The sequence below is a fragment of the Cygnus atratus genome, chromosome 8 (genome assembly GCF_013377495.2).
Source record: "Cygnus atratus isolate AKBS03 ecotype Queensland, Australia chromosome 8, CAtr_DNAZoo_HiC_assembly, whole genome shotgun sequence".
NCBI lineage: Eukaryota > Metazoa > Chordata > Aves > Anseriformes > Anatidae > Cygnus > Cygnus atratus.
In genome coordinates, this window is record NC_066369.1 from 11,818,261 (window position 1) to 11,842,124 (window position 23,864).

At 43.4% G+C, this 23,864-nt stretch overlaps 1 protein-coding gene across 10 annotated transcripts in view; it reads right to left on the reverse strand.

Moving 5' to 3' along the window:
- RASAL2 (RAS protein activator like 2) overlaps positions 1-23,864 on the reverse strand; it is a 178,690-nt gene that overhangs the window by 18,264 nt on the left and 136,562 nt on the right. For all 10 annotated transcript variants that reach the window (XM_035538107.2, XM_050712424.1, XM_050712425.1 and 7 more), the window contains exons 5-12: positions 23,721-23,830; positions 13,623-13,776; positions 11,992-12,090; positions 10,645-11,199; positions 8,194-8,338; positions 4,662-4,806; positions 3,542-3,778; positions 2,670-2,871 (exon numbers count right to left, since the gene is read on the reverse strand). In XM_035538107.2, the coding sequence (XP_035394000.2) occupies positions 2,670-2,871; positions 3,542-3,778; positions 4,662-4,806; positions 8,194-8,338; positions 10,645-11,199; positions 11,992-12,090; positions 13,623-13,776; positions 23,721-23,830 (1,647 nt within the window). The remainder of the gene's footprint in view (positions 1-2,669; positions 2,872-3,541; positions 3,779-4,661; positions 4,807-8,193; positions 8,339-10,644; positions 11,200-11,991; positions 12,091-13,622; positions 13,777-23,720; positions 23,831-23,864) is intronic.

The following is a 23,864-nucleotide window of genomic DNA, read 5'->3' on the forward strand; positions in this document are numbered from 1 at the left end:
AACAAGCACCGCGACATCCGCCAGTTTTTTGATAACGATGCACAGAGGCGGAGGGGTGGAGGTGGAAGGAAGGAGGGTGGGTGGTTGTGTGCGGGTGTGCCAGGACCGTATGCAGTGTTACGGAGCAGCGTAACCACGGCGACGAGATGGATGGAGGAGACGAAACGGGGTGCAGCAGACATTGAGGAAAGAAAAGGAAATAGAAAAGAAATTAGGATTGACCCCCAAAAATAAAAATCATGCTCAACAAAACAGAACTATGGCCATTCCAATGCAAAACTATCATGCAAAGCAAACTAAGTCCAGGCTGGGTAAGGTCAAAGTGAAAACTACGGTATCTACTCGTGAAAGGGCATTCAAAGACTACAGATTCAGCTAGTGGGGGGAACTTTCCAGGCAAAAGGTGTCATGTGGTAAAGGAAATGCATGCCAACAGACAAGGGGATGCGGCATTCACGGGGATCATGAGAGAATTGCAGGGGTTGAGGGAGATGGGAAAAGGGGAAGATTTCATTTCATAAGCCTTTGTATTTTGGCATCCTGTGTTGATGCCATCTTCTGTAGCAACTTGTTATCAAAAATTAAGGCGTTCTTTCCTACCTAAAAAAAACTTCACGAGAACATCAGTGATCCTCATCCCAACATTATCACATCAGCCTGGGATTAAACACAGCTTTTTGTTCAATTACATATTTGCTCTGTGTTGCCTAGGCCCAGGAGAAGGGCAGCTGACACTCCAGCGAGCAAGGCTGCTCATACACACTCTTTATTTTTCTCCCCCTTTGGGTCACTGCTGGTTATATCATCTACAGGACACCCACAACCTCTTCGGTCTAAAGGAAGAGGGTGAAAGTGCTGGAGGTGTATCATAAGGTAAAACCTCGCTACAAAGACCACTGTCTTTTCAAAGATACCCTTATTTTTGCTGTAGGCAGATACTCAGTCAGTTCGACCCCAGAGAGAGGACTCTTTACATTCACTGTCTTACAGCACTTCTTCTGCACCTATTGAAATCTCTAAGGTTCTCTCATCATTTCCCAGTCATTACCTGCAGTAAAGCGGTATTGCAATGTAACTTTAGCCCTTAATTCTTCTTTTAGCAAGCTACTACACTAGCCCCCAAGGGCTGGTTAGGATAGATCCAAGCATCTAACCTACAGAAAGGGCAAAGCAGATCTGCTTTGATGGCTTAGCCAGGTGTGGCTCCTCCCCTTCCTCACTGCACAAGACATTTACGACTTTTGCACTCAGAAAGCAGCTCCCTAAATGCAAGGGCTAAGTGCAAAAATCCATTTGCAGTTCTAAAGATTGGAGCTGGGTTTCTCTTGACCTGACGCTTGAGCAGCTGGAAGGAGACGGCAGTGTTCCCTACACTGATGGGCTTACCCCGATTTATAGGAGTGGAGGAACTGGTCCTGAGTGCTCACTTTGCTTGTTTTCCTGAGGCTGCTGAACTGTCTCTATAGCAGACTTTACTGCCTGCGACATTTTGAATGTATGCAGTGTGCATGTGTGGGGGAAATGGACAAACAAGACCATAAATTGTTATCAAACAACAATTATCTAATATTAACATATGTTGTCTTTTTGAGTCAAGGACATTTCTATTTACTCTGATGCAGCAAGCTCAGTTTTTTGTTTTCTGCTTTAAATAATGTACAGTGAGAAAACAGAAACCAAACAAATCACTACTTTGGCAAACCTCAGTGCAATAAAAATATGAAGAATGCATTGCAAGTTGCCTCACCTCTTTAGTTTTAAAAGAAAGAGAATAATATAAATGGAATATGGACAAAATAATGCACCTCTAAAAATTATAATATGGAATAGTTCCAAGTACTTGCAAAAAAAATGATGATGCACGGCTCAGCTTTTCTGGGTCTTATCAAGTACCTTTGCTATCAAGGTTTTAATGATTTTGGATCCTGCAAAACCACACAGCTAAGGAAGAAACTAGCATCACTTCTCTTTCTATAGCTAAATGGAAATAATGCTTACTGTTTGCGATGAGCGTCTATTATGATCAACAGAATGGAGTCCGGAAAACGTATCTGACCCCAGCGGTGCAGAAAGCATCTTGCTTTTGTTACAGGATAAAATTGAGAGTGGAACCAGGTTTTTACAAGGCACCCTCTTATATATTAAAACCTAATCCAAAGACTGCAGAAATGAGAACATCTCAGCTGGCTTTGGATCAGGTGTTTAATGAGAACAGTTCTGCCTGGCCAATACATTACTCCACCAGAGGAGTAAGGTAGGGGCTGGTGTGCAGCAAAGTACCTCTATTAGCATCAAAAAGAGCCCTGTAAGATTTCAATTTTCCATCCAAACACCCTCCCTTTTTTCCAGATCACTTATGAGAAAACCGGCTGCACAGGGAATCCCAGGCCTACTTTTAAGTGTTGCCCTTTCCACCATTTAACACCCAACCTCACTTAAGGCTCTGCAAAGTGTTTGCACTACTGCTGAAGCCCAACCACTTCACATGCTCTGCTTTAAGCCTTGAACTGGAATCACAGAAAGAGCACTTGTGAAATACCATTATCAAACATTCCTCTCAAAAGCTGTTGAATAAGTTATCCCCAAAGCAGGCTTCAGCAGCTCCCTTGATGTTTCCTAGTGTTTACAGTTGCTACGATACAACCGCCCAGGCCTCCAGCCTGCTTTACCTTATCAAGTTGGGACACAACCTCCCATAAGAGGGAATGCAAAACTGAGAGCTCTCTGCCCAAGTCGATGTAGCCCTCAAATCCAGGCATGTTTGAGATGGTATCTGGATTAGAGATCTCCAGGAGGAAACGCTTCATTCCCCCCCACTCATGTTCCAAAAAGTCATTCATGAAGGCCATGTACTCTTCCTTATTCCCAAACCTGCAAGAAAGGGGAGTTGGGGAAACCCAGTCAATAACCTCCAGACAAAATACAGAGTATAAGTGCTTGCAGACAACTATGAAATGCTCAACTTTAGACCTCCCTTTCTGAAGAGGGGAGGAAAAAAGAAGAACCATTTAAGAGATTCACTGCTTTTAGACTTGTTTAAATACTAGTAACTCGTTGATTGTATTATGAACCAGGGGCTCAACACATCTTGCCTCCTCACCCTCCCCCCCAGTCATCCTTTCTCCCCTGTCTGCAAGAAACGTGCCCTTCGTATAATTCAGCTAGGAATTTTGGAGGAGGAAAGTGGGAAAGTCAAGTTCCTTGGTGGGAACAGTCTTTTTTTTTTTTTTTCTTTCTTTTGAAATAGCATAAACACTGACATGCTAGTGCACACCACTCTTCTTGGTTTCATATGGAGTCCCTCTACTGAATTCAACATAACCCAAATCTGCATGTGAAAAGGAGAATCTCTCTCTCTCCCAACACTGAGGTGTCCCAATGGGAACAAGGTTCACATCTAAGCAAGAAGTTTCTTCCTTTCTAAAGCTGTCTTCTATTTGCTGCAGACATGACTACAAGCAGGGCTCTCCTTGCTCCGTAGTAACCTACAGTGACCTGCAGCCCTAGCGGCACAGATTTCAGTTTTGTTGTCACCACCTACTTAGCAAAATTGGCGAGATTCTGAATGACTTTAGCAATGAGCGTGAGCGTGCGAGATGTCCGGTCATCAGGATACTCCTGCATGAGGCTAAAGAGGCTGGGGGACATGATAGCGGGGCACAGGAAGCGGAGGAAGAGGGAGGCACTGATCAGCCGTTCACTGATGTCCTGCTTGCCCCTGCTCAGGCACTGCTGCTTCCAAGATGCAAACACCTCCTTCAGCTCACGAGGGAACACGCTGCAAAAAAATAAACCAGGAAATAAAATTGCATGGGCAATGAGATGTAACAAGTTGAACTGATGATCAATCACCTGAAATAATTATCTGTGAGAAATCATAATCGGCTTTTTTTTTTTTCCCTCTAGGCTAGGAAATGTCATTAGGCATCTATTCTTGGATCCCCATTTAATCTGGTGATACTTAAGTACTCTTTAAAGCATCCCTTTTTATATATGTTAAGTGAAGCCTTTCTCAGACACACAGATTTACAAGCTAAGTACTACCTATCCATTGCTACTCAGGAGCAAACAGGGTGTTAGGATATTAAAAACAAACTGAACTCATCTCTATAACTACAATTATTATCCTGCTTGTTAAGCTCCCTCAATGCTTCACATTTGCTTCACCCTGAAGCAGGAAGACCCTTCTTTCAATGATACTCAGAAGCAGAGATTAATAGAAATCTTTCAGCCAATGATTCCTCCCTTTGTTTTCCTCTTCAGTTTTACAGATCTAAAGGGTCTGAACGTTTTCTATAAATATCAAAACTTTCGGCTTTTTATTCCAAGCTCAAACTAAGCTGTTATCTTCTCACTTGATTCCCTCCTTTCTTGTCACACTTCACTATTTGTTTCCTTGGCAGAGTACTTCAGCAGAAGCTCCTGTTGGGTCTGGTGCATTGGACTGCAACACCCTGTTTTGGGCACAAGTTCCACCTGCAATATTGTCTCCCCTGTATTGCTACTCCTAAGGTAGTGAGGGAAAGAAATGAAGGCAGTCTGGGAAGATAGATGGGTCTACGCTACTTCCCTGTACAACTGCTGTTTTCTCATCTGTAGACGAGTGGGCACCTTATAAGCAAATGACCTAATGGGGGAGAAGGGGAGGGGAGATGCCTCACCAGTAAGAATTGATAATCTTGCAGAAGGCCAGCTCACAACACATTTTCAGGTTGCTCTGATGATCTGTTAATTCACTGGATGAGCATTTGCTGGGATCCACTTCACAGTTTTCATCTGACTCATACAAAGCCTTGATAAACTCCCCTGGACAAAGGGAAGAGGATGACAAACCAGGGTAATTACATGAAAAGCCTCCTTGACACACCTTTAAATCCTGTTTATGCCTTCCCTTGGCAACTGCCTCCTCTCCTCTCTGTGTCTGCAGTACAGTCTCCAGACACCAGATGTTGGGGACATGACTCTTCCCAGCTCTTTCAGAACAGTGGTGCCAGATCAGACGACTAGTGCTCTAATGCTTCAGCCTCCGTGCCCTCGCTGCCCCCAGACAGAGGTACAATAACAAGATGGCTTTGCTTATAACCCCTGCGAACACTTCATTTATAGCCTAAAGAACAGGATTTGACTTTGTACTCAAACCGCATTATCAAACGTAAAATTATTCACAGCCTTAAAAATGAAGCTGTGATATTTGTCTTCATAATTTCTGCAGGAAATACACTTGACAATGGTATTTATTTTGCTTATTTTTAAATTTACTTTTTTTTTTAAATTATTTTATTCACCTTGCTTTTGAATAAGAATACCTGAGTACTAGATAAATACTACTAGTATGCTCAACCTCTTTTATCAGCATCTTACAACATTTTTGTTGCCTCTGTCATTCAGAATCCTTTGCATTTCTGTCATCCTCCTCTTACAGCATCACAACAGAAACTGGACACATACAAAACCAGATGAAGTTTCCTTTGTCTGATGAACTGGAATAAGCTACTTACTAGTTCTCCTATCTCTGCTAGCACACCAAGAGCTTTTTAAACCGCAGTTGTTCATTAGGCAAAAACCCTTTATTCGTTCATGATTCAATGTCTTTTAAGTTCATCTCCTCAGAAGATATAGCTGGCTCTGAGCTAATGCCAAAAGGCTTTTTTGTGCAAAGGGTTTTTTTTTTTTTTAATTTTGTTTTCATAAAAACCCTTAGTGGTCCCCCCCAGCCACTGCCATCTTAAGTCAGCAGTGTTCTTGCAAGCAAAGCAAGTGGCACTTTTTCTTAAGCATTTTTGTTGGGATCCAAAAAATTTCTGCTGAGGGCATCTAGATCACTTATTTGCTAAACTTTTGGCATCGTTTCGGTGTGAGCCAATTCTGTTTTGTCTGTTGTTTGCTGGCTGTATTTTCTTCCTTAAACACATTTGAAACATGCTCTCTGTGGTCCACAAGGCCCTGCCTTAATCGGACACCAAAATGCTCTTACAGATGTATTAAACAGCTAACACTAAGCGTAATGTTGTTAATCCTTTCAAAGGACATGGCATCTGAGCAAAATGACTAAAGACAATTTAAAACTTGACAAAGAATCAGACGAGTATATTGTCATGAACAACCTTGCCCTGGGCTACAGACAGGCTAGGTGACCTTAGGGGAATTTTTGATTTCTTACAGTCTTATCACTCAGCACCAATATTCTAAGTGATACATTATAAGTCATTAATTTTAAAATATTTTAACATAATTACTGCACTTTAAAGGGCTTGCAGTCAAATGTAATATACTGGTCTCAAAGCTGATCATTCAGTCTGCTGAAAAGCACAGCACAAAGCAACGTGCTACTTACTTATCCCCAAAGCAATATGCTGCTTACTTATCCCTACCAGCAAGAGCCTAGGTCTGTGACTTGTGCTCAGTGGTTCCACCCATGAGAATAAGACTACCAGAACAGGCTCATTATACTTAAAACATTGCCAAAATGCATATAATCACAGACCCGACTATACTGACCCTTGGAGCACTGACTAATTTAGCCAACTAACGCCTTGATGACTTGCCAGCATCTGAGATTGCTGAGAACAAGTGAGACTGCTGGGAAAGCAAGCTGGTGGTTTTTTTTTTTTTTTTTTTGTGAAAGGATGTGGTATGGCACTTGGCTTTGGCCTGATCTTGTTTCCCTTGTATCAGTTTCCAAGGCTTGCTTCATCCAAGAAGCAACAGGAGGATGGGTGGCTCACTGTGCAATCTTGGATAACAAAGACTATGTGGACTTGGTAAAAGCTAACCATAGAGGGGCAAACATGTTTTAATGCTCTTTATTGCAATATTAGTTGCATGTACAGTAATTCCAGGACAGGGGCTTATTGCTAGAGCAGAATCCTCTGGTGGGGAGAGGACAGTAAGTAGTACAGTCATCAGAACCCATCACAGTAAGTGGACAGTAAGACCCCGCTGGGGGGAATGGAGTAGGACATCGCAGGATGGCCAGGCAGTCTTCAGGATGTGGTGACCGAAGAGCACTCTGGACAAAGTCAGGAGGCTCCCTAGATAGTCTGTGTCTTGGTCTCCTGCTCTGTGCTACTCAGCAGCCCTGAGGCCTCATCCCCTCCTGCCATGTTTGTCTAAGGACTTTTGTTGGGACCACGTAGCAGTTTAGAGAGTTAACACAAACATTTATCAATTAATTGCTCTGTGGCAAAGTTAAGGGCTGAGCAAGTCCAATATTTGCTCTGGAATGTGTCAGCATTACCAACAGCTGCAGCTGAAGCATCTCAAAATGAGTTTTCCTGTTACGTACCCACTGAACCCAAACGCTAGGGTGGGCACCTCAAACCTAATGAATGTTAACACCATAGCTAACATTCTGTTAGCTATAGCTAACCCCCTAGGTGGTTCACTTTGTACTGAAGTGATTGCAGGAGCTTCTTTAACATAAAAGGAGATTAGTGAAATGTTTCATATTCTTAACTGTTCTGAAATCTCTACCTAATTTCATTGCACTCGATTCCATGTTCATTCCTGACGCCGCAATACAAAGTACTGGACTCCGTTTCCACTGTTAAATGAGGTGACAAAATTCCTTTTTTAAGCCTGTTCATAGAACAGATGGAACAATAACCGTTGCTCACTAAGCAATTGCAGTGTTATACCCCCCTCATCACAGCTAGAGACACGAAGGTTACCCAGAAAAACATAATGTGGTGATACAAACGTTCAGAGGGACTCAGCTGTATCAAATCAAGTTAGCTTTTCCTTGGGTGCTACACCCTCCTCTGTAGAGAGGAAAGGCATCAAGAGCAGATGTATGTTTTGCTATCTGGATAGCAGACATCTGGGCTTAGTGCTGAGGCAGTTTCTTCCCATCCCACATTCCTTAACGTACCTAGGTGCACAAGGCTTTAGTTAAGTTGTGGAACTAAAAATCCACGTTGCGACTCTGCCACTTCACCAACCCACGTGGAGAGGGTTCACCACATGCCTCTAGAAAGCACCAGACTCGTGGGGTAATACAGCATGGGTACAAGGGATAACATCTAACAGGAATGCTGGATGTGGAAGATCCATTCCAACTCCATTGCTAGAGTAACAGTTCTTGGATGGATCACCTCCCGCATCCCAGCACAAGTTCCAGCCAGTGACTTGACTGATTCTCTTCAGCAGGATCAGCCCTTTCGATGTGAGCAGCTGTGAGCAGTACTTTCTTACCTAGTGCATCGTGAAGGTACTTCTGCCCTACCAGCTTCAGGTACTCCTCAATAGCTTTGGTAGCAAGTGTGTTCTCCCTGAAGATCAAGACGTCGTGTTCCCCACAACGATCTACCTCAGACATCACCAAATCCGTCAAGAAGTCCTGAAGAAATAGGTCAAATGACAAGAGGTTAGTTTAACCAAGCCCAGTATACCAGGCTAACTGCAGAAGCCAAGAAGTAAAGACAAACGGAGGAGCCAAAAGATTACTGAAATAACTGCCCAGCCTGGGACAAGGGGTGCAGATGCAACCTTAGTATGGGCTGAGGAAATAGCTAGAGCTCCTCAAAAAAAATAAAATATAAATCACAAATGATAAAGGGAGAAGCAAAAGCCTCTAAGATAAAACCTTTATAGCCAAGCTTAGATCCTGAACAGAAACCCTCATTAGGTTGGTTATCGGTGGTTTTGTCTGCTGAAACAAACTGATAATGTACATTTATATTTTAATACCAAATATTACATATAAAATTGGATTTAAAAATTCAAGTTGGAAGTTCTACACAACTTCTCACCGCTTTGAGAAATTTAAGTATGAAGAATTGCTTACAACAGTTAAATTCACAAAAGAAAAGTGCACAACATGCTTGCTGTGGATCTATATGGCTTAACTTGTATTGTTTTCAAAGGCTCACGTAGGAGAGATCAGCAAGTCTTGATACAGTGAAAAATCTCTTGATACAGGGTCTAATTCTACATTAATACCTCTGATTCTACATTAATACTTCTATTACTCCTGAGGTAGTAACTTGAGTCAAGGACACCCAGCATTTCACAAGAAATGCTCAGAGTTTCACTACAGCCAATGGCAGCCACTGCCAAGTTCTCCAGGAGAGGAGCCATAAGCTCACCTCACCCTCACTCTCTTCTAAAACTTAAAACAAAAACCGAAATAAAACACCATCCTGTATTAGGGCTGAGTGACAACTACATGAGTGACAACTGTGACTTTCTGGTTCTGCTGGAAACAGCAGCAGCACAGTTTGAGGAGAGCTATAGCAAGGTTTCACAACCCCATTATGTACACAAACCATAATGCAGTGCTGGCATATGAATGTAAAATACCCAGAACAAATTATACATTATAAAAATACATCAAAAATACATTCAGTACTGTTGTTTTTCAAACCCTTACTACTGCTTCTTTTCAAGACTGGAGAAAAATTATTTTCACCTGGTGCAAACCATGGACACCCAGCTGCATCAGCACTACCACAGCGTGAGGTGGAAACATACCTTCTTTGCAGATTAAGGTTACAGCAGCCTAAGCCACTTAATGCTTCCAGTAAAAACAGACTCAAACACAAAGACACTTGGAGGGCAAAGATATAACAATAATTTATCTATCGAGCACTGCAGGAAAGCAGAGCATGCTTTCCAGGAGGTTTCAACACAGCTCTATAGGAGCTGTCCCAGCTATCAGCTTCCTGAGATCAGCTAAACAAGTTGGTAAGGAACAAACTCCTGTCATGCATTGCCACAGAGCGCCAGCCTTTTAGAAATGTCAAGCAAGGGAGGGAAAGCAGAGTGGCAAATAATGGAATTGTTTTTAGAGCAGTTAATTTTAAGCTGTTTTTTATGGTCATTCTTCAATATCTCCAACTCTCTAACTTGTGCTTGGTGGTGCTTGACTGGCTATAGCTGGCTTTACTGGAAGAAGCTGGCTACAGCTTGGTACTGCTCTCATACACCCACTTGGCAGGCAGCATTTGGATCAGTCAATGCTGATTAACGCTTCTCAAAATTTCTGGAGACCTGCGGGACATTCTCCCACAACCTATTCAAAGAACCCAGGGCTCACTACAATTGCTGCATCACAGAGAACGAGCAGCGCACACCCGAAAGTCCTAATAACATTCTTGGGGCAGACAGGATCACCATTAACTGAGTATGGATTCTCCAAATGGCTGTTCAAATGCTGACCAAATCAATGTTTGCACTGATTAGCTGACTTAGCACTGAATCAACAATGGCATGCTGCTGTTTGCTGTATTAGATATATTTATAGAAGCCATTCTCTGGTTTATTTAACTCTTACTTATCTCTTATCCTGTATCATGACTTTAGAAATACAGAAAACGTTCCTGAGCACAAAAGTGCAGGCCCTCATTTTTCAGAGTAACATGAAATTATACAGTCCTGCCACTTACACTTTATATGTGGTATCTTTAACCTTTTTATCAACTCAGGCACTTAATCTGTGCCAGTATGGTACCTATCTACGTGCCTTCTTGGTAGATGTAATTGACCAAACCTTTAAAAACACTCCCGAGGTCCTCTTCTCAGCCTTATCCCATCAGTTGCTGTGGTTGTGCCAGCCCAGACTGCCAGTCTTGTACAGTGCAGTAGCTGATAAGGTATCACCTATCATCAGCAAGAGGCATTTACGCAGAAGCCACCCATTCTTACCTTTGCTCTCCCAGTGCTCTGAAGAATGTGCACCAAGGCACAAGCCATCTCTTCCTTATTCCTTACGCTGATCACGGGTTCCAGCACAGAGCAGAGCATAGTATAGTTGCTGGTAACAAACTCTGCAAATTCTTTGTATTGCTCCATGGGCAAGATGGTGATGGTTTGGTAACGCGACTTGATCCGAATGGAAGGACCCCCTGATTTCCCTTTGTTGGGTGTAGGGGTGCTGACTGGGTACCATTTTTCCACAAATTGGCGACCAGTTACGCTGGCCATGGGAATGTTGACCAGGCCTACGTAGTTGTTCTTGTCCTTTTTCTTCTTCTTCTCCACATCCTTGTAGATGTGAACTGTGATGCTGTGAAGAGGTGGGAGACCATAGAACTCAAAGTGTTCTCCCCAGAAAATGTTATCTGCTTTTGTTTTGCTGGTGGTGCGGGCAAAGAGAGTGTCATCAAGGCACAGCTCACAGAAGTACTTCTTCTTGGGGGCCAGGTCCTTCGCCTCAATGATCCAGAGACGGAGCACATTTTCAGCTCGACGACAGTTGTCCTGTGCAGAAGAAAGAGCTCAGCTTTTATTCATAATCTCTAAAAAAAACAAACCCCTGAACATTTTGTCTTCTAGAGAAGTGGCAGAGGGCTGCCTTTGTGTCAAAGGTAGGGACAGAATCAGAATTCACATTCAGATTCTTTGATTCTCAGAATCAGAATCTCTAGAAAAGCAGACATTTTCTAAGGTAGAGACAAAGGACTGTTGTTTGCATGTCAAAGGTAGGGAGCAGAACATTCTTCTTCTCAAAAAGCTGTATTTGAAATGGTTTGGAAAACAAACACTCTGCACAGGAGCCACTCAAAAGCCGCTGGTCTGGTGGGGCATGCTGTGTTGTTTACTCTTGTGAATAATTTCAAGAGCACTGTTAGCAAGTCCCTCCCAAGTGGCTGCTAACTATGGAGGTGACTTATCAGATGTTTACCAGCTAATCAATAACTTGACTCCCATTCTCACTCTGGCTCAAATCCCTTTTTCCCCAAACTGTGCCTCCACATTAAACCTTGAAGATCAGTGTCCCTTCTTTCTGAGGTACATGGTATCAGAAAACAAGTCTGAAACATCATAAGTGGGCACCTGAGGATCAGGAAGCAAGGTGGCATGGTATTTATTCATTAAAGGTTTAACCTACCGCACTAAATCGAACAGTGCACAGTAACTTATGATACACTGATGAGTGGACTTCTCTCCAGACTAAATTAATTGAGCATGTATCTGTGGGAAAAACTGGACTAAAATCCAATCATATCACCTCCATTTCCCCGGTAATCTTATTTCCGCAGTTCCTATTACCTTATTCGGCTGTACTGTTCTGCGTAGGTTTTCCATCCACTTATCCCTCTCTGCTGCAGAGGAACAGCTGAAGCATTTACTGCCACTGGAGTAGGTTACCTGGAAGATATAAATGACAGGCTGAGTTCAGGCAAGCTTATAAGACATGTGAGGGGCTGCAAAAAACAAGGAAGAAGATAAGCAATGTTTGAGCAACAAAGTCAATATAATAAAAGATGGAAAACACTATGAGAGCCTAGAATGTGGAAAGGTTAAGAGACCCACAAAATGCAGAGAGAAAAAAAAAGTCAGTTCAAATTAATACGAAGCAGAAAGAAACATAAGGGGAGCACCAACAGCTCTTCTTAAAGACTTTTAAGCAAGGCTTAAATCAACCACTTATTTTTTTAAACACTTGCTAATTGATGTATAATTATTAAACACTTGCAGTTTTCCCTGGTAAATCTCAGAGACAGATGATTTGGTTACCAACAGTGCAAAGACAGAGCAATGTATTAATGTAAGGCAAAGCACAATGGAAATGGTGTCTTCAGGAAATACAAAATGTTTCTGAGGGTCCATATATACAGCAGCAGTCTAAAAGAAACCGAAGGAGTTGTGCTCTGATCCAGTTCCACCCCTTGATGCCATACACAACTCCGCTTTCACGCAGGAGTGATCCACCTTGGTTCTTTCACTTTTACTTGGCCTGACAAACTTCATTTGCTCTTCCCATTCATTTGTGCACACAATTAAAAAGCAGTTTGAGGCAACAGCCTCAGAGCTATGATGTTGCCAGTATTTTCACTGCACTCCCCAAACCTAAGCAAGCTGAAAGGTGCTTCCAAGCAAAAGAATACGAGATTGAAGCAAACAGGAACAGTTCCTGGACCTGTCTCGAGGGAGAAGAGCCTGATTTGCTGGTTTTCTGCCAGAGCAGTTTTCCAGGTTGTAAGCAGATCTTTGTCCCAGAATTTAGACACACCTGACTAACCTTGCTGAAGACAGAGCAGACTGACTGTTCACCGCCCCTGCCACAACGCATTACGATGGCCTTAGACACATCCAAACAGCACATGTGAACGTGCTGGAAGGTAAGGATTGTGCTCGCACCAACAGCCTGTTTCTCAAGCAAAGCTGTGCTGCAGCTTGTGTTGAAACAGCAAGAGGATCCAGCTCTACGGTGCAGCGGACATGTCCCCAGCTACTGAAGCCTCTCCTTTAGCAACCAGCAAATTGGCTGAGCTAAATGGGTTCAGACTGGAAATCACATTTCTCAGTTATGTTGTATTTTCTCAATTTAATTTTAGGTGAATTTGGGGAGAATGAACACACAGCTTAGGAACAATAGTACGTTTCAACCTTACATTTGCATGCAGGCTCCAAATGCTTAGATACTCATCAAATTAACAAGATTTTTCCAATTAGAATACGCAATAACTGAAGAAGATTTCCCTTCACTGAGTGATTGATGCCATTAGCCTCAAGGACTTCAAGACTGCACACTGGTTAGCCAGCCCCCACCCAAACCTCAGTACTGCTCTGGCAGCCGATCTCTTCTCCAATTACAAAGACACAGAACAGCGCACTGCACGGGCTCAGACCGACCCAACAGCATATAATCGGCTCCGTGTTTGGAGAACGTTCCTTACCTCAAAGCAGAAGTCTTGTCCAAGGATACTGCTGTGAAGTGGTTTGACAAAGACTTTTTCTTCTGACCCAAGATCCAGGGCCTCCACCGCGCTGCCGGGGCTCAGCAGGGACTCATGGGAACGGGACTCTTTCAGCTTCGGCAATCCACGTGACCTGCACAACAAGGGAGAAAGGAAATATTATTTTTCTCACCATTACTAACAGGCTTGGCAAGGTCCCAGAGTAAACTGCGAAGTGTTGTTTATTCCTAACTGCTTCTACAATTAGTTTGTGAGCCTCGTGAAAAGTAACATTAGTCAGTAATCCCGGCTCCTAAGGAAGTACCCAGCCAAACAAGGCCATGAAGTCCATTCCCACTGACCTACAAATTGTACCTCTTGAGCCACCAGTGAAAGAACAACAAAACGAGAAGTTCAGAACTTAACTGCTGACATTTAAAGAAAACCCAGAGATCTCCAGCTCTGGGTATATTACTGGGAATATCCGCTACCCGATTACTAGGTAAATGTTGTGTGTAACAGCAAAAAGTGCACAAATCTCTAAACCAATGCAGAGTACCAGTTTTTCTCATCAGAACACATTGCCCCTGCAATATACCTTCTTTTTTTTTTTTTTTTTTTTTTTTTTTAAGATCCGGAGCCTTTTAACTAAAGTCAAATATGCGAACTATTTACCACTTTACAATGCTTGGTTACCTACATTTAAATTTTTCATTTTCTTCTTCAGCTGCTTCTTCCACTTTTAACAGTTTCCATTTTTTTTTTCCCTCCCTTCCCCTCATCCTCTTTTCATTTCCCCTCCCACACACACTGCCGTTCTTTTTCAGTGGACTGGCCTGTAAATCCCTCAGCTTTGCAATACCAACAGGAACATCACAAGGCATGCTCTAAAATTTGTGCATCCTCCCAATTTAATTTAATGCAACGCTCACGTGTAGCAGGGAGCTCTGCAACGCTCCAAAATGTGCTCATTTATAGGTGACTGTAGCTTCACCTGTGCTTCTCCCCCCACACTGCCACCTGGAGCATCTCTTTCTGCAATAAAGTCATAGAATATTTTAGGCACAACTAGGATTTCTGCTTTTAAAGACAAACATGATGTGCATACACAGCTTTCCTCTAGCTGGGACTCAGACAAAGCAGACGATCAACAAAAAGGAGGAGCAGAGAGTCCCAGATCAGCAGAAGAGGAGCTGTTTACCTGGCAGGTCTCGGTTTTGTAAGATGTTCAAGCTTGTGCTGGTCCCTATGCCTGTTCAGTCACCTATGGAAGCATGTCCATAAGTACGGCTGCACAGCTACCAAGTGTGGCTGAGCACAAAGAACAGATGTGAATGTAGAATGGCATCAATTGTCTATAGATCATGCAGAGAAAAGCAATGCTCTGAAATGATGCTTTCTCAACTGTCTTTGTCCTCACAGTGTTTTTTTTCTCTTTTATTTGATTCTCAGTATCAAGGCACAGTAGGAAAAGGAAAATGTTCAAAAAATGTATTCACTGAGTTGGAAAGCACAGCTACCTCTAACAGCGTCCTTGTTTTTTGAAAAATAAGCAAGTACATTTTTTGTACTTTCTGAGTGCATCTTACAAGAGAAATCCTCAGTTTTTGTAACCTTAGCAGAATCAGATTCCTTATACCCTTAAGCAATCTTACAGAAAAACAGGAAGGGAAAAAAAAAACATTCGGAGAAGGTGCGTTCAGTACTTCTAAGACCATTTAACAAAAACTTGCGTATCATGGAGGATTCGTGTAAAGCAACAAGCAGAGTTCACCCGAATGCTCTTTTGTGCAAAATGAAACGCTCAAAGTATTCTAGCAGATTCACGTATGATAAGATTTATTAAACACTGTGGGAGAACTTTGTTCCCATTAAATATATTAAATGACCTAAATGCAGGCAGCAAAAACCTTTTATCAGAGGGATATTACAAAGAGACTGATTTCAAATGCAAAACAGCAGCGCTGGTATGAACGCTTTGGCTGCTCTGTGCATGCTTTGTTATAACAGGTTACAGCAGCAGCTGTACCAATGCAAACCTAAAACCTCAGCCATGTATAATTGAACACTTGCTGCAGTTAAGGTAGGGCAGGTCTAAAATAAACACACCACAATACACCACTTTAATATCATCTCTGCAAAATCCTCTCTAATTTCTCCTCTCAAGAAAGCGCTGCTGAGGTCACTTGGCTCCTGTCCCTATCCCAAACTCTCAGCAATTCCAGTCCTAACAGAGTGCTTTGGTGCGTGATGCAGGGGAGCTGGCTGGGAGCCTGTAGCTAACTCCAGCCAGAGCTCCTTATAACAGAAGAAAAGTGTGGAGCGGTCACAAAGAGGAGAAAAAGGGGAAAAAAATAAACGACCAAATAAAGGAGAAAGAAGAGATTTTACAAATCCCAGTTCAGCATAGGCTGCGCTTGGGAGTAAGACAAACCAAGCACACCTACATGAAACAACTGTACAGCCACTTAGCAGTGCATCCCCAAATCATAGCGGTGCCACATGTCAGAGCCCTTCTTTTCAAACTTCGTGCTCTGGGCTACATCTCAGGCACTAAATCCTGCCGGGAGAGAATGGGAGGCACCAAATCCAGGAGAGTTCTTCCTCAAGCCTTGGGTTACAAATTCCGGATGGGCATCGCACCAAGCAGATACGCTGGGGCCAGCAGAGAAGTCGGAGCTGCACGGGCACAGCAATCTCTCTGCTGGTCGGCTGTGCTCCTCTGCCTGGCCCCGGGGGGACTCGAGGAGGCTCCTGGTGTGTGTTGCCATGGCATGGCCTCCTGGAAGGGGATTAGGGGGAGGCAGCAAGTGCAGGGAGCCTGCTCCGCTGATGCAGAGAAAGTCACCTTTCCAGAAAGAAACAAGTCCCTCCTCTTCCCTTCCTATAAAGAGTTTATTGAGGCCCAGAGGGTCAAAGACGGTGGGAGAGAGCGAGGCATCTTCCAAGAATGCCTCCAAACAGCCTTCGGGGACGGGGTGTGGGCAAAGACACGACATGTACTGAGTACATGACAAATTGTACTCGGTGCCTCTGAATCTCACCTTGCAAAACAAACCTTCTAGCAGCATCTATTCTGCTTTACTGCTGTGTTAGCTTGTGAGCTGTGAATATTTCATTTTGTTGCAGATCAGCTGGAGAAGGTTAGTTTTGTTGTCTCAGGATCCACGACGGAGGAATGTCTATCTGTTCGAGCAATTCCTTGAAGTTACCATATTTAAAATAGCTCATTAAACTGATTAAGTGGCTTAGAATTGCCACTTTATCTTCCACAAACATCACAGCAATGCTGGAAAGTCGCTGGTTAGATGCAACCACATGCATTTACAAACACAAGGAGATGCACTTGTAAACACCATTCTGTATATTTCATCTATCGATAGATCTGCAACACAAGTCATTGACTTGTGCCTAAATCAACAGCATCCCGATCAATAAAGGCAATAATTACATGGAAGTAATAGTTCTCTGCTTCTTTAAAGCCGCATCTGATTTTCTGAGCCTGTAAGTAACAATGAAGAAAAATTGCTTGCTGGCTTCCCTTTCGCACAGAGGCAGAGTTAATAAGCCGAAGTCGCTAACTTATTTCCCAGTGTCTAGCAAAGGGAGAAGATTAACAGGGTCTTTCCTGTACTGGGTCGGAAGCTACTGGCAAGGCGAGTACTGCTTAGAGCCCCTGTTAAGAGAGAGGTAATCCCAGAGAAGCAGATTACTGTAAACAGGAAGATCACCATGCACAAGGCGGGGGAAGGGCTGTTTGCACAAATCTGTTTCTGTTAAACAGCCCCATTAACAAACCAAATCTCCATTTAAATTACAATTAACCTCAGATAACAAACTCTTTTCCTGCTGCTGTTTCTATCCACTGCTGGGTGCAACAAAGAGTTAGGGAGCTGATGTAGGAGTTGAGAGCAAACAGTTACAAGCAGCACCGAACATTTCTCACATAGCTGCTTCCCATAATTTCTTTCCAATAGGAAAAGCAGGTGGAGGAGGTGCCTGTCAGGGAACGTTTTAAACTTCTCACCTCTTTTCACGTGTTTTGGAGTAGTGATCTTCAGGGCTGCGTAACTTCCTCCTAAACCAGAGCCCAGCCAATGCCCCGAGGTCTGACCGGTGGCAGCATCCAGCCGATACGTAAAAGGTCTCTTCACCACCACCACCACCACCCTACAGCCCAGCCCCCAGCCACCCCTTCTCCTTGCACACCGTAATTCTGTAATTTGCTGCTGCAGGAAGGGCTTGCTTGCAAGGAGGGAACACCAGACCTGGAAACCTCTGGCTTCCAGCAGCAGCCCAAGGCGCACAGCAGCCTATTAGCTGACTTGTGTTAGGTTTTACTGTCTATAAGGCATGTAGGATAAAGGGTTAAAGTCCTAATTGCTATCTGGTTATGAAGCTCTCATGCTGATTTTGACCTATTTAAAAGCCAACCAAAATGCACATCGGACTTTCAATTACTGAGCTTACCAGGGAGAGCCGTGTATTGCTTCAAAAACAAGCCTGTGGACATCAACAATCCAAAAGGTAACAATTAAAAAAATATATATATATTTATATAAATGAGCTACCAAGTAACATAATCCCCTAAACTATGTTTCCTTTACCAACAAATTGGTGTGAAGGCAAGGAAATCAGAAAAGAGCTATTTGTTCAGCTCAAGCACCCGGCTAAAGCCTTGTCTCCACTGCTCTTACACAGAACTGGACGCCTGCATGATTCAAACCACTCCGGCACAATACCCGTGTGTTTAGAGACACTCCCCGAGATCAGAAAGCTGAATTCAATACTTAGCCACTCGCAAAGTCCCAGCAGAGAGCTTGGCCTCTAACGCAGTGAACTTTCTGCTCAGCGTTGCTATTCGGAACCCCAGCCCCGCTGGGCCGGACCCCAACGTCGGCAGCATCGTCTGCACCACCAGTGCCGCAGCACCAGCCTTCCCCATGCACGCGTTCGTTTTGTAGACACACCACACCCTGCTTCGTGTCCCAACTGCCTATTAGCAAAACATCCTATTACTTGGTCAACAATTTGGCAAGTCTAACCAGTTTTATTATTATTGGTTGTTTTATTTTTTGTTTTTAATCGGAAATTTAGGGTTGTTTATTTAGATGCAAGTTCCACCCAGTTGCAGCTGAACTCGGAGCTTTTTCCGAGCACCTCTCTTTTGCCTTCCTTTGAGTTTGTGATCCGCCTTCACAAGGCCCTACGCAAAGCCTCGCTGCATGAACCTCCCCTGCTTCCCTCCACAGCACCGCGTGTCCAGCAGGCACCTCTGGCAACACGGCTGCACCCGCTGTGAATTTCACAGGGGTAACATGCTCCCAACCCTCCTGTAACCACGTCTCTGCTGTTAATGTGTGAAATTCTTCTGTTTTGCTGGAGACAAGATGCTTAACCTGCTACGTTTCATGTCACTGCTAAGCGATTTATAGGTGGGTGCTACGTGGAGGAGCGTGGGCTTTGCAGAAAAGCACTGGCCATTAAGGAGCACGTTTTTAAAAGGGGGTCAAAGCAGCCTGCAGTGGGGCCAAGGCAGAGGTTTGCAACAATAGGCTTTACGTTGAGATTTTGTTCAGTTTTCATTGGAAAACAAACAGCTGCACGAGGACCAAGAAAAGTGGCTGAAAGAAATACGTTCACCTCCACCAAAACAGGAGTGAGACATCTCTCTGGAAACAAACCACTCCTCCCTTTTCTCCATACTCCAGTGTGCAGATAGAAACAGATATGCTGAATGAATGCAAGCTCTGACTGAGTCAAGCCTTACCAATGCATTGCATAATACAGATTTTTATCCTCAAGTCTCAAGCAGGATAAAAATCACCCACCTTTTTTTTTTGAAAACTGGGATTAAATTACGATGAACAAATACGAAAACACAGCAAGATCTAGTTCTATTATTTCTACGACGGGTGCTATTTTCACACTGCAAAGAAGCAAGGAGGGAGACGCAGGCACTTACCGAAAGTAGAAAAAGCTGTCGTTGGAGCAGCGATAGCGCTTCACCATGAAGCCCAGAGCCATGGCTACCCGCTTCCTCGCGACCTGCCTGAGCCCATCCTGAGCAAGCACAGAAGGGATCCTGCGCTCGACCACGACTATCTGATAATGCCATAAAATGACTTTTAGTAAATCAGGAGGGCTCCCACGTGGCAGTAAATCCCAACAGGGCAAAACCCTCCCAGCTGTCTGCAGAGCTTTGCTGCAGTCGCTGAGACTGTATGCAGCCAGTCTCAACAATCTTTGCTCCCTCTCCATACACAGAACCAAGGCGAGATCTCTTGGACCACTTGGAAATACTCTTAAATTCCCAGCCCCAAATGAAAATACTCATTTGGTCTCTCTTTACAATTTTAAAAAAATTATTTATTTTTATTTTTTTACATTCTATATGTTATTGAGAAAATGTTACGAGAGAAACGTGTGGGTTGGAGAGCTCAAAGAATGCAGTGGGAATCAGGCTAGGAAAGCTGTGGAAGGTGATTTGGTAACACAGTGCCAGAGAGCCTCATAGTCAGCGCCGCTGATAACCCAATGACATACCGTACTGGCCACAGATCTGAAGAGCTTCGTTCAAATCTGGCACGGGTCACAACCAAGCACAGTTTAAGCATTCCTACTCTGGTGTCTTGTGACGACAAACCACAAGTTTTCAAGTACAACTGACAGAACCTGTAGTGATAAAGGTGGTGTGAACTGCAGAGGCTGTGGATTCATGCAGGACACCTGGATACTGACCACGGTGGGCTCGTTTCCACAGGGGGGCCACAGTTTTCTCTCCTCCCCATCCACTAAGTCAGTTACACTGAAGCAAAGTTTAAAACCCAGAAAAACAAAGCAGGCTGGCCGTGGTTCTTCCTGATGAAACAGAAAATCTGATTACAAAAAATTCTGCAACAATCTCCAGCACTCCCTTCTGACAACATTCCTGAACCCTTTCTATTTTAAATCAACTCCGAACAGACAGCACCCCTCCTCTGTCACCATCCAGAATGGTATGCAGTGTGACAGTATCCCAAACCAGGATAATCAACCTTCCTTATTCCAGAATTTTATAGGTTTTTATCTATGAACATCTCCTTTTTCTTAATAGGACCTGAACACCACAAAAGCACAAGAGAAACAAACACGACAGCAGTCTCCATTCTTTCCCGTCTAACTTTTAAGGGTTTTAATTTATAAAGCTACATAATACTTTCTTTGAAGCTAGTGCTCTCTATTTGTCAGAGCAAGAAAAGGTAGATGCTATCGGTCAATCTGGCCCTGAAAACCAGTACAGCACCATGACATCACCTAGCACCACCTGCTTAAAATGGGAAAGGGCTGACTCACTGAGGCAGAGGCCAGGAAAGTTTTTCCTGCAACAAACTAAACTCATACAGAAAGCAGAGAGAGCAGAAGGTGAGAAAATGTCAATTCCCACTCAGCTGCTGTACGTTACCTTCTTTCACGCACAAACAGTTGTAACTGACTTGGCTCCTTTGGAAAAATCCCAAATAACAGCGTAATTCTGAACAAGAATAATTTTTTTTTTAGCCTCTCTCTTCCCTCCAGCCCGTCTCCTCCCAATACACTCATCTGTTCCTCATCTCAAGTGCTTCATTCCCACGTAGGTCTTGAGCTGTTTTCCTATTAGTCTAGCCACCAAGTGCATTTTTCAGGCACCCTTAGATAACACAGTGAAACATATGGGAAGGAAGGTAGAAATTACTGGCAAGTTTAACTTTACAGTGGAAGTGAATTTCCTTTAAGGCTTTATTCATAAAATTAGAAATACCCTTAGGAAAGTAACAGCTATAACCGGATCTTCCAAGTCGCTGTGTTCAATTGGTGCACTGATTAGATCACAAATGCAAACAGAACTGTATAAAGCCTTCAATCTTTTCAACAAAAGGTAGCTACAAGGTTGAGTAGTGCTGTTACGCTTTCTTTCCTAGAATAACTTATCAGCAACTCATGCACCTGCAGCATGACGCTTCACAAAGAGAGCTAGAGGTGAGGCTCATGCTTTGCAACAGCTACAGCCACGTGTGCAAAGATGAGCTCCAAATAAATTCCATCTCAGCTTGCTTTCTACATAGCTTGGCTGCTCTCAAATGATCTCCCTTGCCTGCACACTGTGCCCTCTGTTCACTTCAGCACATGTAGCTCTGAAAGGCGGAGGCTCGCCTGGACTTGTTATCAGAAAAGATTAGGTCCATTAGCAGCAAGTGATGCTATCAAGTCACAAAACACCCAAACCACTGTCCCATCTCCGGGACTACAGCTGCAAGAGACACTGCTATAAGGCTAGCGTAGGAGGCCAGAGGAGAACTGTGGCAGGATGGAAAGCGCAGCCATTGCCTTGTCCCTGTCCAACATCCTGCACGTCGCTGGCTGTCCTGGGCTCTATCCCCCAAACCTCTGCATGGACTCTGCCACTGGAACTTCTCAGTTCTCATGGATCCTCCTTAAGTCCCTGCCTAGGAGTCCTGAGAGGACTGACAGAACCAGCGATGCCTAACGTCACCTCCACACGTAGTGCATTTTATGCTCTCTGAACAGTCAGAGAAAATCAGGTCTGAATTTGAAATCAGGTCTGAAATGATCAGAATCAGGCCATTCAGGTCTAGCTGACAATTCATGCCCACACAGGTATGGGCAGAGAGAAGGTGGCTTTGCTGCATATAACATCTTAAACCAAAGTTGTAGGGATTAATTATAGCTAAATGTATTGGCTATCCCAAAATAATAGCATTTCCCTTACACGCCAATGGAAGTGTCATCAGTCCGGGTTTAGCGTGAGTACCAAGTTAGGAAAAGACAGATACATTATTTATTGCAAAGATATTTCTGCATTACAAAACTTCAAGCAAAGCTGGTTACAAACAACAGTAAAAATAACAGGTACGTTATTACATGGTGGCATTATTTCACATGCTTTTGCTCACTGAGTTGCTTTTTATAGCAAAGTTCCAACTCCCTGAAAATAGGCATTTAATTAAAAAAAAATAATAATAATAACACCACCACCACAGACTTGACTCTAAACAGACCGGGTGGACATTACCATGACTAAAGAGCAACAACATCCACACCATTAGTCACATTCGGTGAGCAGCAGTCTTTTCTGTAACTCATGAAGTTAACAAGACCTCTAACATCTGAAGCCTTGCTATCTCCATGATTTCATGGTGCTGACTTTCAGATGGAGAAGATAGCACCACTGATTGAAGCAGCACAGCATGACAGATGCAGCTAATGAATTCAACTCAGCTAAAGAGAAGGGAAAACGCACTAAACAATGTAAAATCAGAGAAGCCTGTCATGGCCTTAAGTACAGGGCAACTTATTTTCCACTCAATCTAGTTCTCCTGCTGGGCTGCTGTGGAATATAACACACAGCAATGTTTAATGAAGACAATCAAGACACTTTCCAAATAGAAAAAAAAAGCATATAAGCTCTTGCTTACCTCACATACAATCCACTCAAGCCTGAATCACTAGGCGAAAGCAAAACAAGCAAGACTATACCAAATGGAGCACTAAGATGGACAGAAGTTACCGAGTCTTCCAGTTTTCTGAAAATCAGACCATCTGTTCCTTGTAGGACTCTGCACTGCAGCACTATATGATCTACAGACAAGGACTTTTAACTGCACCACAAACCTTTGGGCTTTGCCAGTGCTAGCTGAACTGATCTGCTTGCACCAGCACAATCCCTCATATCAGACACTGCACTGATCTGCGGATAAGTATTGCATTCATCAAGGCAAGTTCTTGTAAAAGCTGATCAAGCCAGTGGCTTTGTATCATGAAATTTAATGTCTGTACCTTATTTGAAACAGATGCAAAAGAAGGCATTTGAGTCCAGATGCCTAAGCAGAACTTTTTATCAGCTGTTAAGAGCAGTAAAAATTTTCAGTGGTGTGCCAGCGACGCATCGTATAGTAAGAAAAACAACTTATAAGATACAGTCAGCCAAAAACCATCCGTCTGCCAGTTTAACAACAAAACTCCTTCCTTACTTTTATTCTGTGAGCACATATGCATGCAGATTTTGTGAAGTGCCTCTAGATAAGTAGAGATTGCTTTGGGAGATGCACCGAACCTTACCTGTCATCAGCATTGCGGAGAGATGGGAGACGGAAACTTGTGTTCCTGTCCAGCTTGGACTGACTCTTTGTCCTCTTGATGGACCCTTTCAGACGTTTACTGAAGAAGCCCTAAAATGAGAAGTCACAGAAGTGAAATGGGGAA